This window comes from Hyaena hyaena, unplaced genomic scaffold (assembly GCF_003009895.1).
Source record: "Hyaena hyaena isolate Hyena2069 unplaced genomic scaffold, ASM300989v1 scaffold_450, whole genome shotgun sequence".
NCBI lineage: Eukaryota > Metazoa > Chordata > Mammalia > Carnivora > Hyaenidae > Hyaena > Hyaena hyaena.
In genome coordinates, this window is record NW_024081084.1 from 1,127,809 (window position 1) to 1,148,512 (window position 20,704).

At 37.9% G+C, this 20,704-nt stretch overlaps 1 protein-coding gene across 1 annotated transcript in view; it reads right to left on the reverse strand.

Annotated features, from left to right (window-relative positions):
• Positions 1–20,434, reverse strand: part of IFIH1 (interferon induced with helicase C domain 1) — a 53,522-nt gene extending 33,088 nt beyond the window's left edge. The window contains exons 1-3 of the mRNA XM_039253444.1: positions 19,982–20,434; positions 12,550–12,718; positions 9,788–9,934 (exon numbers count right to left, since the gene is read on the reverse strand). Of these exons, the coding sequence (XP_039109375.1) occupies positions 9,788–9,934; positions 12,550–12,718; positions 19,982–20,434 (769 nt within the window). The remainder of the gene's footprint in view (positions 1–9,787; positions 9,935–12,549; positions 12,719–19,981) is intronic.
• Positions 20,435–20,704: the final 270 nt, after the last annotated feature.

The following is a 20,704-nucleotide window of genomic DNA, read 5'->3' on the forward strand; positions in this document are numbered from 1 at the left end:
GGTCAAACAGCTTGGTCTCCAGATCTGACCTCAGCCACTGCTAACAAGTGACTTACCCTTTTTTTTTCTTAAATTTTTAAAATAGAGATAGTAGTTTCTATTTTCTCATTTGTTTTGAGAATGACTATGTTAGATAAAGGAAATGAATCTTGAAGAGAAACAAATCTTAAATTCCCATGAAGTTGCTACTTAAATGGGCTTTTGAATATTGGAGTTACATTATATAATAAGTTTAGTTAACTTTTATATAGCTGTCATTTCCTCTAGAGAAAATATCAAAGCTGGCTACAAAACAGATTAGAAAATGTTAGTAATTTTAAACTGTTAAAAAAAAAAGCAGTTATTTATATCAAACTTTTTTGGAATGAAAGAAAATGATACTCGTCCAATTAAAAGATAGCATTTTCTGTAATAATTGTGTAAACAGCACACACAAAAAAGAACAACTCTGTGTACAATGACAATGTCTAAGACCAGTCCATAAGCCATGGAAAAAATGCTTCATTTTGCAATCACAACTTGAATATTTTACTAATAAGGCAGAAATATTAACTGGAATCTGGGAAATTTCACATTTAACATCTTCTAGACTTTAAATACTTTAAAATATTTTTAAACCATTTAGAACCAAAAATATTGAAGTTAAAAAAAATTCATATGAAAAAAACCTCTTGGTTGAAGGCCTTTTAGGATCTATTTCAATGTAAAGTATGCCCTCTGCTGGAAAATGCTATTATAACAATTAATTTGTAAGGATATTGTTTATTCAACCGAAGGACTAAGCTTTATTAGGTAAGATACAGATTGGTTTTTATTTTTATCCCTGCCAGGTAACGTCCCTCCCACTTTCAATCTTGATGTGTTTCTCACTCCACAGAGTATTTCTCTTTTTTTTTACCCCTGGCTGTCATACATTCTCTTTGTCGAAAAGTGGTTTTGTATAGAGAAGGAAGCAGTGTGAGGGACCAGGGTCTGTATGCACGTTTAGAAGGGTACCAGCAGATCCCATTCACCTTAAAGGTAGTGCTTACAAGTTCTGCAAATAATCTAATTTCACTTGTTACCGAACTTTTATGGTTATTCTAGTTCTGACCTTGTGATGCATTTTAGCTTCACCTCTTCAGCTCTTCCCATTTGCCTGGTTTCATAATCCATGCAGCCTGGAATGTCAGAGTCCCCTCAAGATTTAAACACATGTTCATGTACGGGCACACCCACAACTACTGCACGGGCTTCCTATGTGTGTTTATTTTCAAATTACTAATAATACTTATTTACTTTTTTCCTTTTGTTTTCCTTTCTTTTCTTTTCCTTTTTCTTTTCTTTTTCTCTCTGTCTTTCTTCCTTTCTCTCTTTCCTTCCTCCTTTCGTGCCTGTCTTGCTTCTTTCCTTCCTTCCTTCCTTCCTTCCTGTCTTTCTTACATCTCTCTGTCTCTCTGTCTCTGTCTCTGTCTCTCTCTCTCTCAGGGTCCTGTTTCAATAGCTCTCACTGGTACTTAAAAATGAACAACAGTTGAGTATCACCCAAATGGAAAGGGCAGGCTTTTTGTGATGTGTACACTGAAGACTGACATGGACCTTTACCACTTTCTTTTTCCTTCTTCCTCTTTGAGATGTATTAGCCAAACCCCTCAAGACCACCAATAAAGTTATTCTGGACTCTTCTCCCACTGTGGGTTCTTTTGAATCTCTCTGTGCTTTTCTGTGGGCTCCTATAATTGGATCTGACACATTGCTAAGACCTCTTGTCTTTTTTTTTTTTCTAAAATGCAAAGTATCCTAACACTCAAACACTCCTTTTCTTTTGAAATAACTTATCCTTAATCTTTTTTGAGAGGAAATAGATGACTTTTATTTTCAGCTCTATGTATATGGATTTGTGCGTGTGCGCACACACACACACACGCTCACATTTTGGTCTGTCAGATTCTGCTCTCCGTGCCAGGGAACATGTGTTCCCACAGAATGGAGAGAAGCCACCTCCACCCACCTTGCATATTCTCTCCTGGATCCAAGCTTCTAGGAAATGAGTTCCCCAAAGAGAAAAAACTCTCCTAGAGCCACAGGCCCACATGGCTATCCACGGAGCTCCTTGCTCCTGTTTATAGAATTTATACTGCTGAAATGTTTCCATCAGAATTACATTTGAATTGTGTGTAAGTAATAGTGTTGGCTTAAATTGTATCATCTAGACCCTTTAGCCTTTGGACTTGAGTCTCAACATATAGAGACAGTTATTAAAGTACAGGGTTGTGGGGATAACCATATCCAGGAGAGTGACCCATTCATTCATTGCCAGTCAGTAACAGAGGCCGAAAGTCCCAGAGTGAAAAAGTTATGAGTGAAAAGCCAGATGACCACATGGGAAGTAAGTCTTGGCAGTGACAAGGTTTAGGGATGGCAAGCTAGAAGATGAACCAGAAACTTCTTTGGCTGGTAAACACCCCTCAGGAAGAGCTATTCAAGTTAAGCAGGCTTAAGCAAATGTGAGGAAAGTATGGAGAGAGATGCATTTAAGGGCATCCCGATAAATGCTAAATGGTCGGCCGTTTGGGGAAAAAAGCCACGATTTAGAAGCGTCTGCTAATTTCCATGGTATAAATGTCCCTTCCAGGTTGGATTTCAATCTACCAGCATGATGTCACAGAGTAGAGCTGAGAAGAGATGTGTGCATCTGGCCCGTGCAAGCCAGTGGGAGTTGATTCCAGCTACCCAGGTGATTCATTCCTCCGGGTGAGGACTGTCCCACAAACATCATCTGAAACGATCATGTGTGCATTGTGCTACTATTTCATAATCGGCCAATCAATAAATGATAAACTTGTCAGGGTATTTTATTTTTGCCTTAGAAAGTCATTTATAAAAACCATAGAGAAACCCCTTAACTTTCATTGATATAAGAAGTCTTATCTCACCCACCTTCCTCCATAATGCTCCCCTTTTAACCAAATTATTCCCCTACATGCATTGCTATAGAATTTTGCTGGGTTTATTAGAGCTAGATTCATTTTGTATGGACTTTGTTTTTCAGGGCAGTTTCAGATTCACTGCAAAACTGAGAAGTACAGAGACTTTCCCTAAAAGCCCTGCTCCGACACATGCAGAGCCCTTCTTGTTATTAATGCCCCTCACCCTAAATATATTTTGAACTGTCCTACACCTACTCTCTTGCTCACAGTGCCCATGCAGTCTGAAATGCTGCCGCTGCTTCTGTGCACAGATCCAACCCAGGACTGGGTGAATGGATGTCTCCGATTCCTCCTTGGGGAGGCTGTCTCTGCATCTTCCTTCCTTATCCTTGAATACATTCTCTGTTTTGCCCTGGACAGATGACTGTTTCTCTTTGGGGCCCCATAACTTGTTTTCTGGAACTGGGTTATAAACTCTTTGAGGGCGAAGGCAATATCCCCAGGACTTGGTTCTCTTAGTAATAAAACCTGACCAACTCACTCTCTGGCTTCTAGTCCTCATCCACACGCTAAATAGGGACGGTGAGGCCCAAGCATCAAATTAAAATGAAAACCTTTGCCATTGTTAAAACGGTGTTAAAAAAAAGTTTTTGGCTTGTAGCCATGAAAGGATGTCAGGAAAATAAATACAGCATGTCATAGCTGCCCACCAGGGATATATTCTTTCTGTCAAAATACCCATGTCTTCATTCCTGAGATATGAACAATAACCCTCATGGAACTATTAAGCAATTGGAAGTCATATAACTAACTTCAGTAGCTCCAGGTAGGTTTCAGATAAAATAGAAACCTATATTAACCTCTAGCAAACACTAACATCAGCAAGGATAGCAGCATCTCTCTCTCTCTCTCTCAGCTCAAATTAGAATATGCCTTTTAGATTGTTTCAGTAGTGTTTCTATTTCTAATATATAATGTAATTAAGTTTAGCAGAAAACAAAGGTAAAGGATAGTTATCTGAAGTCAAACCAATCCTTCAATAGTGTGGGTTATTCTGATGCAATCTCATTGCACACTGCTTTATTGATTATCGTTTCCACTGAGATCTTAAATGCTATATGGTATTTTTTTTTTCTAGAGATTCTAAAAATCTCTAAATTTCTAGAGGCTGGTGCTATAAAACATTATTCTGGTCCTCAAGTGCAAGGATAAATTTTGTGGCATTTTTACAGAAATTAGTATAGACCAAATCTAAGATTGGACTTTGGTCTATAAAAAGGCAAAACAAAACAACAACAAAAAAAGTGCTATAACAGATTGGGCCAGGGAGAAGGAGGCTGTTTTATAAAGGTCAACTTTTAAACCCCTCCTACAGAACATGATCTATGCAAAATATATCCACAATATATTCCAAAGCATAATGTCACCGGATAAACCTAAGGAATGGAACATATGGGGGAATATGAAAAAGAAGGTATTAAAGTCTGAAAACAAGCAGGTTGGTAAGCTCATTAGCTGGGGTGGAATTTTAAAATCTTCACGTGAACGAATATATAAATCAAAATATACACATGCATTCACAGTCATGCGCACTGTATATTCACACATGGCACACTCTACAGTTACATTATAATTTTCCACACTGAACAGTGAATCCCGTTCTCTTTATAATGTAAAAGCGCCCTCTGCTGGTCAACATGAGGTACTTACATTTTCTAATTTTCCTAACAGGAAGATCCAACACAGAATGATAAAAGAAGTCTGGGAGATTTTATGTGAAACTCTGCATAAAAGTAAGTTTATTACAAATACAAGTTTTATTTTTTTAATCTCATCTGCTTACTTATATTTTATTATAGAGGATTAACTTACAAAATAGTATAGTGTAAAGGTCGATGTAATAGAACTACTTGCTTGTTTTGAGAAAGCAGTTAACAGCAGACCACTAAAAATGATTGTATAGCCAATTTTACTGAAAGCCTATGTAATCCAGCCAACTTTGTATTTGCTATAGTTAAAATATTTTCATGTGGTCTTTGTGGTCCTCTGATGTTTTCTCGGGAGGCATGGTCTAGAGAAACAGTAGTTTTCCAGTATTTTCTTGTTATGAGAAATGGCCAGTGACTTTAGAAAGAAGAACTATCATATCCATCATTAAAGTTCTACTCATAGTCTGAGAACTATCTGAATATCCTTTTGAAATTATTGTGTTAATCTTGAAGAAGGTACATTTTAAAAATGGGTATATCTTAATTATTAACCAGATCTGAATGCAGAGTACACAGTTGGACAGAGGGAGGAAGAACAATCCCAGCCTCCAGTGTGGAGTCAGGACAAAATCACTCTCCAGAGCCATCCTACTGGGGAATCCAGATACCTCATCCCACAGCTGAAGGAGAAATGAGATTAAAATGGGTTTCAGGGAGGTGCCTGGGTGGCTTAGTCGGTTAAGCGTCCGACTTTCGCTTAGGTCATGATCTCGCGGTTCGTGGGTTCGAGCCCCGCGTCGGGCTCTGTGCTGACTGCCAGCTCAGAGCCTGGAGCCTGTTTCAGAGTCTGTGACTCCCACTCTCTCTGACCCTCCCCTGCTCACGCTATCTCTCTCTCTCTCCTAGAAATAAATAAAAATATTTTAAAAAAATAAAATGGGTTTCAGGGCGGGCTACCGTAACTAGTGGGGGTGTATCTTATCTGTTAGGTGTGTTAAGGAGATAAAGGGCTAACAACAACACATAAGTAATCTTTGTATTGAAGCTATACATAATTACCCTTTGTATGCACCAAGACTATGCACTGAAAAAATATTTTAGAAACTGGTTCAGAAATAAAAATTAGAGGAGTCAATTTAAAATTAGAGATAATTCAAGTCACATTTTTTTCTTTCTGCATATAAAAATTCATATTTATAGAATGTGTGCAGCTTAAGTAATAAGTTTCTTTCAATGCTGCTTTGGTAGCATTCACTATATTTGAGCTCTATATGAAATCCAATATATTAGAATTCAAAATAAAGATTATACATTACCAATATTGATAAAATACAGAAAACAAAATTATGCAAATGAATACAAGAAACTATGGAATATTTCCTCCTTTGAGATCTAATTCTACAAAAGGATGACAGTATAGCAAAATCTTTCTCCAGTAAATTTTGCAACAAAAACTTCAATCAAAAGAACATCAGTAACTTCTTTGGGCTAATGGCACTTTACAAGCTATTTATATTCATCTTAGTTCTGGAGAGCAATAAGAAAATAAACAAACACTTGGAATAATCCATAGCATCTAGGAGTTGTGGTGTCTTACTAAGGCCTAAAGTTAAGGAACTACATTTTAATAAGTAAATTACTCTTCGTTACTGCTCTGAAAAGGGCTAGAATGGATTGCACTGACTTGCTCCCGTGTGCACAGGGAAGTCCAGACATCATAAGGATCCTACAGACTGGAAGGCCATTAAAGTTTGCGAATTGGCTGGGGTCCTCAGATCACTGTATAGTGTGCTACGCTTTCACAGTTCACAGACTAGCACCTATTTTAAAAGGCTGTACTTGCATTTACTGTATGACTATTACTGGCAATTAATGTGCAGCTATATAGTGGCTACTCTTTGACTGACACGCCCATCACTTGAAACTTCCATAGGATCAGGAGCCCACCTCTCTCATGTTCCCCCACTGTATTTGCAGTGCTGAACACTGGATGCTACATGCCTGGTGCGTGATAGTAGTTAAATAAATATTTGTTACATGAAAGAATCAAAAGGTACAGAGATCAAATGGGAGGGAGGGAGAGAGGAACGACAAGAGGAAAAAAACAGAAACACCCTTTCTGTCCCCTAAGGCCATTATTAAGATCTAGATTTTTTTCACAAAATTCAACCTTAACTTTTATGTGAACTAGTAAGAAAATAGAAAATTGTAAAGTTTTGCCTTTAGTTTTGTTCACTCTGAGACTCAGAAGCTCCTGTAGATACCTAAGCTGCAGGCTGATGAAATGCAGTGCTGCCAGCCTTCAATGACAAACCGTCATTTTAGATGCGGGATCGCCTGCCAGCCTCAGTCCTTCCTTTGATTCTTTCTAGTGTGGATTTAGGAAGTAGCCAGTAACCCACGGAGACATCAGGGAGCCTACCAAGGAGGCATATTTAAATGTGACCAACCCACATTCAGATAGTACATTTTGGCATTCCTATAGGATCATGGTTTCTGAAGGAAAGCGCAGCTGCTCAGATGAAAAACAAAATTCTCTAGACTTCAAGTTGTTGCTCTTCTATATATTAAGTCTGACGACCTAAAGTGAGGTCCAGGACCAGGAGTACAGTGGCACCTGGGAGCATGTGAGAACACAGAATCTCGGGCCCCGCACAGAACCCACTAACTCAGGATGCATTTCAGAAAGATCCATGCGTCCCAGTGTTTCAGACACACAGGAAAGCCTCAAAGCATTACATTAAAAAAGAAAAACAAAAACAAAAAACAAAAAAAAAAACCTATAAACAAGGCACAAGCCTGAAATAGCAGGCAAACTATAAGACACATTGGTACTATTAATGACAAAAGATTATTATCCTATATATTTAAATAGTTCATATAAACCAGCATGAAGAAAATGAAAACACTAACAGAAAAATAGATAGGCAATTAGCAACAACAAAAAGAATAAACTTATAAAAATGTCTTTCGTTGGAAATCGAAAAATTCAAATTCAAGTAGCAAAATACCAAATCGGCAAAGTCTGAAGAATTACATTTTCTTGTAGAAGAGACATCAGGGCAATATACACTCTCTTACACTACTGAAAAACATGTAATTTGGTACACATTTTTGGATTTAATTTGACATTAATTATCCAGTGTTTTAAGATTGTGGAAATCATTTGATCCAGAAATTCCAGTTATGTAGCATGCTTTGAAGAATTCAATTAAAAAAAAAAAAAGAATTAAATTGAACCATAGATACAAAGGGAGTTATTCACAATGTAGAGATTTTCAAACATCCTAAATACTCAAAATTGATTAATTAATTATAAAGCATCTAATAAATGGAAATATGATTAAGTCACTAGTGAAACAATACATACAGAACACAGAAGAAATGCCATCACATATAAACATCTACTTGTATAAACAGATTAGAAGCATAGATAACCAAAATGTTTAGAGTAATATGTATATATATATATACACATACATACATACATACATATACACATTGCAGGAGTATGGGTGGCTTTTTCTTTGTATGTTTTCACATTTTCTAAATTTCCTGCAATGCAGCTGTATTACTTTTCTGAAGTAGAAAATAGTAAACTTTGGGGGCACCTGGATTGCTCAGTGAATGGAGTATGGGACTCTTAATCTCAGGGCTGTGAGTTCGAGTACCATGCTGGGGGTAGAGATTATTTTAAAAAGAGAGAGAGAGAGAGAGAAAAGAAAATAGTAAACTTTGCAGTGGTAGTGGTGTGATGGAGTCAGCTTATATGGGCTCACAAAAAATAATTTTTAAATTTTCAGGAATTTTGTGAGCAGGTTGTTAAGCACAGCTATCTTAAAAATTTAATTATATAGGAGCACCTGGGTGGCTCATTTGGTTAAGCAACTGACTCTTGATTTCAGCTCAGGTCATGATTTCATGGTTGCGACGTCGAGCCCCACATCTTTGACTCCATGCTGAGCCTGAAGCCTGCTTGGGATTCTCTCACTCCCTCTCTCTCTGCCTCTTTCTCACTTGCCCACACTCTCTCTTCCTCAATCTCTAGAAATAAATAAATACATACATATTTAAAAATTAAAGTAAATACATGTGTAATCAAATGAATTATATTAAAAGAAAGGTAATGAATATTTAAAACACATCACTTCCCATGGAGGAGGACACTTGTGGGGATGAGCACTGAGTGTTATGTGGAAACTAATTTGACAATAAACTATTTGTAAAAAAATAAAAATAAAAAAATAAAGTTGGCCATAATTAAAAAAAAAACAAAAAAACAAAAAAACACATCACTTCCTAATCATGTTCATGGATTTTACTATTATCTATGATGTTGAGGCTATTTACACCCATCATATCTTTAGAGTGGAGATACAAATCAGGACCTCCCTGCTTCCCCCACCCCCCTGCCCCGAGACTTGATAGTTCAACATTTACCAGCACATGACAGATTTTTAAAAATTGTTTCTTTTAAATGACTATTTCCTGTGAAAACAGAATGTGGCCCTTTGGTGAGAAGAGGGAAAGAGAGAAGGATTTTCCTATTGTGAGCAAATTAAGGAAGGAAATGTAATTAAGTTGGTTTTATTGTTCCAGCAATGTCTCTTATCAGAAAGGTGATCATGGAGGTAAATAGTTCTCTCACCAATTAGTTACTGCAAATCAAGCCAAGCCCGGTTTAGCCTCCCCTCGTCTGCCTTCTACAGCCTTGTTTTTGGTGTCTACAAAAGCTGAACCTCTCCAAGACATCCCAGTCTATGAAATAAGGAAAAGATAATGAATGGCCTTTTTAATTCTCAGACCTTTGGATGAATCAAACTAATTCACATATTTGACAGTATTTGAAAACAATGAAATATAAGAAGGTCTGCTTATAAATGCCTATCACATTACAAAGACCATGGATATCTTATAAAGCAAAGTTAGAACCAAATGGGTTCACATTCATCACACATTAAAATTGCATTAGTTTTGAAAACATTTTTAGCAACAAAGGAAAAATTTAATCTTGTCTAGAAATATGATTTTAATAAAAATGTTCACAAAACCTCAAAGCCCGAATTGTCTCCCTCTGTTTAACAGATCTGATGTCATCAATGCACCCACCAATTTTTCTGGAAGTAGTAATCAGTAAAATACTGTAAAATGTGTGTAGGTTTCAAATACCTGAAATTATAGAAGAATCTGCAAAAGAAGATTCCAGTGAGTGAGTCTCCTGGCCCTGGTCTTCATTGTCTAGACTTGGCTGACCCGTGACTACAAGAACCACCTCTTTAACTTCAGGGTCATCTTCTTGTGATAAACTCTCGGTCCCTATGAAGAAACCATGATACTGTAAACAATAGTGCAATGCAAGTTTTTATAGAGTTTGCATAACTGTGATTGCTATTCTGAAAACAAAACAGGAGTTGCCAATAGGATTTACCTGGATATACTGAAGTACTTTCAAATTCTAAGCAGAACGTAAATTATACGGTAATGCAAGTTTCTACACAATATAAATAGCTGTTATTGTTATTTTGAAAACCAAGTGGAGGTTCCTAGGAGAAATTTGCCAGAATATACTTTCATACTTTGACATTTTGAAAAGCTAGGAACATATTTTCTGTTATGATACAGTATTTCTATTTTTAATGTGGACACAGTGAGTAATTCTTTTGGAATGGTTAATTTTTGTCTACAAAGACAGTAAAATAAGTATTATGCTAGTCACAAAAGGAGCATGATGATTTCCTACCTGACCATTACTGGTAGGAGGCAAGACACTTATTCAGTGATACAAAGTTATATTTAAGGCTGGATTATGAAAATGCAAATTTAGTGATGGTTTTTCTTTAGCTTGTACTCTTGCCATTTTGTTCCCTCACTGTGTGTTCTACATGAGATGTACATATGCTTTAATGTCAGCCTAAATTCATGTATTTCGGATATCTGGAGATTTTTTAGGAATTCAATGAAATATTCTGTATCCTTCCCTTCTTTTTTCCTTCATTTCTCCCAACGGCCTTTCTTCCTTCAACCAACATGTTTTGAGTGTTTTCTTAAGGGACTATGTGGGCTACAAAGAAAAAACAAGTTTCTGTCCTCTTGAAGCTACCATCAGAGAAGACTATGTCCATAAATAAAATTGCTTAAAGTATCATTTTGGATGAGCCCATCTTAAAGAATAAAAGGAAAGCATGTCCTGTGTGTGGAGAATTTCCCAGAGAAAATTGTTGTGACTTTGGACTCTGTTGTTGGCCAAGATGATTTGACGATGTTTGCAGGTACACATTTTGTTTGGGGTTTATACACATAATGGTCCATTTATTTTGTGCTTTTCCTATAAGTGCTAGAGAAGTGCTGAATCATTTAACCCTCAAAGTAGCCCTAGGTAATAACATTCTCCCCATTGCACAGAGGAGTAAACCGAGGCACAGAGAGGGCAAGGACCTGCTCAAAGTTACAGCAGGGAAGTAAAAGAGCCAGGATTCAAGAAGCATCAGGATCCGGAGCCTAGGTTACTGTATCAGTTAGCTGAGGCCACAATAACAAAATACCACAGATTGAATGACTTAAGCAAGAGAATTTTATTTTCTCCTAGTGCTTAAGACTGGAAGCCCAAGACCAATGTGCCAGCAAGGTTGGTATCTGATAAGAGCTCTGGCTTTAGTTTGCAGTAGGCCACCTTCTCACTGTGTCCTCACATGGTGGAGAAAGAGACAGAGATCTCTTCTTACAAAGACACAGTCCTATTAGATTAGGGCTCACCCTTCTGACTTCATTTAACCTCAGTTACTTCCTTGGAGGCCCTATCCATAGAAACAGTTACATTACAGCTCAGGGCTTCAATATATGAATTTTGGGAAAACACAATTTAGTCCACAGCAGCTCTTATACACAAGAATAGTCAGAGCTAACGTTATTCTGGTCATTAGGGCCCACACATCTGTGTGTGTGTGTGTGTGTGTGTGTGTGTGTGTATTTCTAACTACTGGGCAAAATGAAGCTATTTCATAAACAACATAGAATAAAAATATAATATATTGCTTATTCTAATGATTTAGTAACTATCTGGTTTTCTTTCACACAAACAATTTAAGGAAGTGTGTACTATATATCTTATTCCATTAGAAAGGCATATGTGGCATGTGTCAATAGGGACTTTGTGTGTCTCATTTAAGTCCATATCGGCGGCACCTGGAACAGTGTCTCACACTCTACATGTCAATTGAACAAATAACAGAATGACTGTATGCATAGAAAAAGTGAAGTAAGTTTGAAGTGACTAATTTATTCCACTCATTACCAATTAACTTTTGATTTATCTTACATATGAGATTTTTGAAAACGTAAGATACATAACCTAAAAAGAAAAATAAGATGGTAGTTTACATTAGATTTACAAATAACTTATGTGCAAGGGCTCTAAAATGTTACCTTTATTATTAGTTTGAAGGATCAAAAACACAAGAATTAATATTGGGTTATACTGGTAATTACTAACCTTTTATCAAATGTTTAATAAATTCCTAAAAATGTATATAAATATTCAGAACTATCCAGCAGAGTAGTAATAATCACTAAAATATTTTCTTCCAATTTATTGGTTATCTAATCAATGTACCAATTATTTTCATTAAAAATTTTACATAATCATCTTGTTTCCAATACAGGATGGGTCATATAAAGAATGTTAGATTCATGGTCAGCTGTCAATATTCTAGGCCAGTTGGCTGAGTTTTGTGATCTTTAGTAAGTTTATTTTTTTCCAGGCCACAGTTCCCTCATTTGTAAAGGGGAAAAAATAGATGATCTCTCAAATAGCTTCCAGTTTTGAAATTTTGATTCTAACTGTCTTAGTGCTTGGCATTGTGTCCACAGCCTTCATTAAATTCTCAATCACTAGGCAAAATGTACAAACTCTTCTTTAATAAAATTAGATATACCTGCATTGCCTTCAAAGCAAGTGGTGCCTGTTAGCTCCTCGACAAGGGCATAGTTTTCTGTTTGACGCAGAACAGTCAGAAATGTAGAAAACCAGTTTTCTTTCTGCACAATCCTTTTTAGGAGCTCTCTTACACCTGATTCATTTCCATGGCTTTCTGCAGCAGAAATCTGTTTTAAGAGAAAAGTAGGATTAAAAAGATCGAACATCTCTTTTTTGCATTTTTATTTTATTTTTTATTCTAAAATTTACTATTTTTTTTTTAATATAATTGATTGTCAAGCTGACTAACATACAGTGTATACAGTATGCTCTCGGCTTCAGGAGTAGATTCCCATGGTTCATCATTTACATACAACACCCAGTGCTCATCTGAACCAGTGCCCTCTTCAATGCCCATTACCCATTTTCCCTGCCCCTTTACCCCCATCAACCCTCAGTTTGTTCTCTGTATTTAACAGTCTCTTATAGTTTGCCTCCCTCTCTGTCTATAATTATTTTTTTCCTTCCCCCATGGTCTTCTGTTAAGTTTCTCAACTTCCACATATGAATGAAAACATGACATCTGTCCTTCTCTGACTGACTTATTTCACTTAGCATAATACCCTCTAGTTCCATTCATGTTGTTGCAAATGGCAAGATTTCATTCTTTTTTGTTGCTGAATAGTATCCCATTGTATATGTATATCACATTTTCCATGCTCATGGGTTGGAAGAACAAATATTGTTAAAATGTCAATACTACCCAAAGCAATCTACACATTCAATGCAATCCTAATCAAAATAGCACCAGCATTCTTCTCAAGGCTAGAACAAACAGTTCTAAAATCTGTATGGAACCACAAAAGGCCCCCAAAATAGCCAAAATAATTTTGAAAAAAAAAAAAACCAAAGCTGGAGGCATCACAATTCCAGACTTCAGCCTCTAATACAAAGCTGTAATACTGGCACAGAAATAGACACATAGACCAATGGAATAGAGTAGAGAACCCAGAATTCGACCCACAAATGTATGGCCAACTAATCTTTGACAAAGCAGGAAAGAGTATCCAATGAAAAAAAAGACAGCCTCTTTAACAGATGGTGCTGAGAGAACTGGACAGTGACATGCTGAAGAATGAAGCAAGACCGTTTTCTTACACCACACACAAAAATAAATTCAAAATGGATGAAAGACCTAAACGTGAGACAGGAAACTATCAAAATCCTAGAAGAGAAAACAGGCAACCTCTTTGATTTCAGCCACAGCAACTTCTTACGTGACATGTCTCTGAAGGCAAGGGACATAAAAGCAAAAATGAGCTATTGGGCCCTCATCAGGACAAAGAGCTTCTGCACAGCAAAGGAAACAATCACCAAAACTAAAAGGCAACCTACAGAATGAGAAAAGATATTTGCAAATGACATATCAGATAAAGGGTTAGTATCCAAAATCTATAAAGAACTTACCAAACTCAACACCTAAAAAACAAATAATCCAGGGAAGAAACAGACAGAACATTCCTTTTCCAAAGACATCAGATGGCTAACAGACACATGAAAAGATGTTCAACATCACTCATCATCAGGGAAATACAAATCAAAAACACATTGAGATACCACCTCACACCTATAGCCTTCTACATGTATAATCTGGGTTGATTAGATTGTTTCTTTTTAAATGTGTGTATTTTTTAGTCCTATAAATATATCCTATAACCTTTTAGTGTCAGGTATTTGTTTGCATTTTTGAAACAGTGTCTGACCCAAATTCAGTGTTAGTTGTTATTATTATAGATGACTAAAGAAAGCATCTACCTTTATATAAACACTTCACCAGGGGCACTACTTAGTACAGATGGGTACAAAATGATTTCTATCCAGTGGGTATGTGAGTCTTACTAGATAATACTTATTATTGTTATTATAAAGGCTTTGTATATATTAACCCAGAAACCCTGAAGGAGGAACCAATATTAACCCATTTCACAGATCAGACATCCAAGGCACAGAGAAATCCAGTTACCTCCCTGGAGCCACAGAGCTAGTAAATGGCAGAGGTAGAATTTCATCCCAGGCAACTGGCTTCAGAGGCCAAATACTGCCTTCTTGAACTATAGTTACAGCTACTAATCCTCTCCAACTTCAAGCACATTTTCCAGCAAGAAGTGGTTAAGATGACTACCGGACTTAATAAAATTTAGCTGATATCAGTCCATCTCCCCCACAGCATTTTCTAAGCAGATTCTTGCTCATTTCCTACCTTTTCTCTAACTTCATTAATCTCCTATTAGAAACTTTTTATTCTCTCAATAAAGATGTAAACATCTTTATTACTATTTGCTAATTTAAACCATAGTTGCTAAACATATTAAGTAAGGCTGGTTTAAGCACCTTTTTTTAGGGTCTCCTGGTTGGCTCAGTCAGTTGAGCGACCAACACTTGGTTTCAGCTCAGGCCAGGATCTCATGGTTTGTGAGTATGAGCCCCATACAGGGCTCCACACTATTATAGGAGTCTCTCTCTCTCTCTCTCTGTCTCTCTCTGTCCTTGCCGTGCTCTCTCTCTCTCTGTCTCTCTCTCTCTCAAAATAAATAAACTAAAAAAAGTTTTTTAAAAGTATCTTTTTTTTTTAACTTAACCATTCCTATTTCTAATTACCCCACTCTTTAATCAGCTTAAAAGCCATCTGACAGAAGTAATCAGAAAGCATTTCTCTAAAAAGTGCAAGTGAGGCACTGTGATGAATATTCTTATTAAAAATCTAAATATATCATAGGTTCTAAATTTTCTTCCACTATTAATCAGTTAAGTTAATTTTAACTGTAGAATTACATTTGTCAAGCTTGCTTTGTCCTTATTGAGTTCAGGCAGGTGAGGATCATTACGCCATTATTTCTTGCAAGTATTTATATTATTTGAATATGGAGCTACATATAACACCTATGCAGTTTTAGCAGCTTCATCAAGATTCTGAATTTTTAAGAAGTTTTCTAAGTTTGAGTGCTAGAAAGTTATTATTATAAACTTAATGTGTCCTCCTAAAACATACTAAAGACATTAGATTCAATATTAAATTTGATTATGGAAATTCTTGAAAGATCTTTAGACTTGAGACTTCAACAGGACATGTAATGATTCTCACTCGTGTTCTTCCTCCAGTGAACATTTTCTCTGAACATGCAGTTTAAAATATCTATGGATACAGGGGCGCCTGGGTGGCTTAGTTGGTTAAGCATCCGACTTTCGCTTAGGTCATGATCTCGAGGTTCGTGGGTTCGAGCTCCACGTCGGGCTCTGTGCTGACTGCCAGCTCAGAGCCTGGAGCCTGTTTCAGTCTGTGACTCCCTCTCTCTCTGACCCTCCCCTGCTGCTCACGCTGTCTCTCTCTCTCTCTCTCTCTCTCCTAGAAATAAATAAAACATTAAAAAATTAAAAAAAATATCTATGGATACATTGTTAACTAGTTTATAAAATAAATATGAATTTGTGGGTAATACAATAATATGCTTTCACATTCTAAATTCTTTGACCTATGTTTTTTCTTACCAACAGAAATCAGTGGAGAAAACAATGATACTTCTCATTAAACACTGGCTTGCCAACACAATTGTAAAGTTTTACAAAAACGTTTTCTCTCCTTCATAAAAACCTTAGAGAGGTATTATAACAGTGATTTTTTAAAACACAGCAGACCTTAGCTCCCATGCCAGTAAATCAGGAAGCAAAACTCTATGTTAAAAACAAAGAACTTTTAAAAGGTAGTTCCTCATAAAAACTTAATGTGTTTTTAAATGAGTATGTATCATCATATGGATATAACTAATTCCTTACTAATACTTTTTCTGGCTGATAAAATTCACACGTGTCACAATTTACCTGAGAATACAGTAAGCTGGGAGAGACTGACTCAGGTACTAGATTCATGTAAGGACAACCACACTTGGTTTCTAGCTGCACTCCTCACAGCACCTCTGGTTCTCCTATGTAAATGAAAAGCATATGGGATCTTCCTGAAGTATTGATGTTTAATGCTTCAAACTGGCCAGGATTGAAACATGCACTTATCTTCAGCTTTCAGATGGCTATTAAGATACTATGGAAACGTTTATATGATCACCTCTTTTCCAGAGTTCATGGCTGTCTAAGTCAATGGAAGTACCAAGAGGTCACTAAGCATCCTAATGTAAAAGCAGGTCACTACAGGGGTGCTCCCTTTCTATTAGGGATCATTATATTATAATGATCTACTAAGTGATTCTTATATTTATTATTGGGCCTCCAGTATTTACAAGAGTGCCTTGCATACATGAGACATTTTTTAACTATTTATTACATGAATACTGATCCACACTACAATATAGGCTCTATGAAAGCACAGACAGTATCTGCATTATTATCCAGTCTTTTTACCACTAGCATGGTGTCTGGCACAAGACATCACTCCATAAATTTAAACTAAATGGATGAATAATCAATCCATCAAATAAGTTTCTCTGGGTACTTGCTGGACACAAAACTAAATCTAGTATCATTTTTGGAGACTCTGATGTTTGGGGACAAGGGCTGCAGGGATGGACATGAGAATCATAAGCTAAAATGCCAGAAAATGTCTCCCAGAAAACAGGAAAAGAATTAAAATAAACTATTTTTTAGAAGTCCTGACTTCTTAGTCAAATTCTACTTTAAGCTGTCACAAAAGCAAGTCTGGAGGTCTTGTGTCCATCATCTATTCATTTCCAAATGCCTGGCAAAGCAATTCATGACATCATGTGTTCTCATCCCCTATCCCAGACACCTTTCTAGAAATAAATCCAATCAATCAATTAATTCTTATTAAGTACCAATTCTATGCCCAGTCTTAGCTAGGTTTCTAAAGATGAAAGATGTAGTTTTCCCTTGGAATCACAGTGTAATCCAGGGACTTTAAGCATATCTCAGTTTCAGTGTAGGGGATTTACATAAATCCCTGAGACTTTATATTCACAGGGAAATGTACCCAAATGAATGAGGACAGAAGTCATCATCGTCATCATACCAAATCAACTCTTTATAAGACTTTTTTCATAAACATGATTTCTCATTTGCATTCACTAAAGTATCGTGAGTGAGAGGAGACATTGTTATGTCCGTTTTCATGGGGTAAATTTAGGATCAAGGAACTTAAATCACTTGACCCAAAGTAACACACATATAGTAAGAAACAAACACAGATCTCAAATCCAAGTTTTCCCATTCCAGAGTCTTCATGTTTTCCCCCAGTATGCTCTGCTGTTTGGAGATAAATATTGATCAATGACCCCCGTATCAACATAGATTCCTCTAAACCTAATGTCATCAATAGTTTATTCTTGAGACTGATGACACATGCAAAATGAGGTGTACAAAGATGATTCCAGAATCTCACAGAGACACTACTCCTTCTCAGAAAGCCTCAAATGCATAGCTCCTCCATCTTTCAGAGCCTCTTTTGAAATGTGAATTTGAGGGAGAGTTTGGGTTGCTTTGGCTTTAACTGCTACCCAGTACACAAATGTCCCTTTACTCTACATCCTCTTTGTGTCAAATCCCAAGCTTTACTGCTAGCTGCCTCCAAGCTTGCCAGAATCAAGAACTTGGATAAAATCTAGCTGGCGGAAATTCAATCCAGGCAAGACAAAAGTGATGCTGATAGGCAGAAGTATTTAGAGTAAATAAGGAGAAGTGCTGTTTCGCTGGCAATCGGGACATCATACCCACCAAACATAAACAGCTTTGTGGTGTTACTGGACTCTGTTGCTTCTGGACTTCCTAACAGCTACTGTGGCTGGAAATGCCATCTTCCATCTCCAGCTGGCTTGAAGGCTGCATACTGTCTTCCAAATTAAGATTCTGCCACAGTGATGTACACATTTGTCATATCCAGCTGGACTACTAGAATGCGTTCTAGCTGGTTCTCAATACACAAACTACATAAACGTTACAGACAACAGTGTAAAGTAATTTACTTGTTGGGAAAACCAGCCATCAAAATTTGATGCGTGCTTGGGTCTTTGGACAGGCCCTATGGCTGTCAAGTCTACAAAGGAACATTAACTTTAGTCACTAAAGACCAGGTTACATCATTGGCCAATGTGAGGCCAATGCCTGAGCTTTTTCACGAAGATACAAACAACTGATGAATCCGAGAGAAAGAAAGAAAGAAAGAGAGGGAGAGAGAGAGAGAGAGAAAGAAAGAAAGAAAGAAAGAACCTCGCTCATTGTAAAACAATGAACAATGAAACATTACATTAAATGTAAAGTTCCCTGTAAAATACACCAATTGGCAACATATTATTTCAATGAATTATCTGGCAGTTTTGATTGCACAGAATGTCATAACTTATAACTCTGATTAAAGAAAAAAATGTGTGTGTGTGTGTTTGTGTGTGTGTGATGTAATTTCTCCATTTGGAACAGGACCGAATGGCATAATGTATAATATAGGCCAAAGGTTGGCATTTCTTCCCTGTAAAGTACAGATAATAAATACTGTAACCTTTGTGAGCTGTATGATCTGTTCAACTGCTCTTAAGAAATGCAGAAGCAGTCATAGTACGTAAATGAATGAACGTGACTGTGTTCCAGTAAAACCTTGCTTATGAACGCTGAAAATTTTAAACTGTAAAAACCATTCTTAGTTTTGGGGCCTGCAAAAACCAATAATAGGTTGGAATTAGCCCATGGGTCACGGTTTCCTGATACCCATTCTATAGACTATATAAATTAAGACATATACTTGCGCACCACCAGGAAGTAGGCCCTAGGTCTGCTGCTGCTTTCCTGGGATATCTTGGGCAAATTATTAACCTACCTCAGTTTTATCATCTGTAAAACAAAGGTAACAACTTTAAAAATCTTTTTTTTTTTTAGTTTATTTAGTTATTTATTTTTTAAGTTTATTTATTGAGAGAGAAAGAATGAGCAGGAGAGGGGCAGAGAGAGGGAAAGAGAGAATCCCAAGCAGGCTCCACGCTGTCAGCAGAGAGCCCAACCCTGGACTCAGTCCCATGAACTGTCAGATCATGACCTGAGCCCAGTTCAAGAGCCAAACACTTAACTGACTGAGCCACCCAGGCGTCCTAGTAACCTTAAAAAAGTCTTAACGGATTATTGGGAGCATGAACCCTGATGATATGTTTGGCCCATGATACTAATTGTCTACAGGAAGAGATCAATAGATGCTATCTATTAGTGTGCATTACTATTTTGGAGTTAACTCCTCTTTAGTTTATTTTCCTGAAACGCTTAGGAAAAGAGTTTTTCTTATACTTAAATTTTCAAAATTATGTTTTTGAGTGCCTGACTAGTCTCAAGAACTCTCAAGGAAGGAGGGGACCAAGACTGCCCAAAGATATCAAAGAACATTTGGAGTGGGGCAGATGAAGGCACAGCCCCGAGTTACAAAATCTCCCTCTATCTGGGTGGACACCTACCCGATTTCTGTCTTCATTTGTCAACAGCTCCTCCTCCACACACTTATCCAACACATCCTTCACCAGGATTCTGTCCACCAGCGTGGGCTGAAGGAGGTTCAGCAGCTGGAGACACTCATCATGAGCGTTCTCAGAGGACGGGGAGGGCAAGTCGGTGAGCTCTGGGTTCAGGTAGCGGGCGGCTAAAACGCTGCCAGCTTTCTGAAGGGCCACCACGAACTGTCTGGCCCAGCCCGGGGGCCAGGCTCCCTTCTCCAAGGTGCTCAGCAGCAGTTCGGCCGCGTCGATGTTGCCGTGGGTGACGGCCGTCCTCTGGACGCGCTCCTTCACGTCTGCGGGGAGAAAGGTCAGGTAGTCCAGAACGGGCTCCACCTGGATGTACGTTTTCACCCTGCCCCTGAAACACGAGAGGAGGTGGCGAAAACTCTTGTCCGCACAATACCCGTTCGACATCTTTCGTGCGTGCTCGGAAAAGGGGGGGATTCTCGCCAGTAGACCGACGGTTGCTGCTTGCCCAGCAGGGGAGAGGCGCGAGCCGCGGGGGATCCGCCGCCTCGGCCGCCGCAGGGTCCACAGCCGGGTGCCTGAGGGCCGGGGCGCGAGAGCGCGGCCGGTCGCGCCCGGGCCGAGGCCGCCGGGGAGGGGGGGAGGGGCGTCCGGGCGCGGAACCAGGGCCGCGGCGGCGAGAAGCTGCGGGCGCCCAGGCGCGCTGCGTGCGACCCT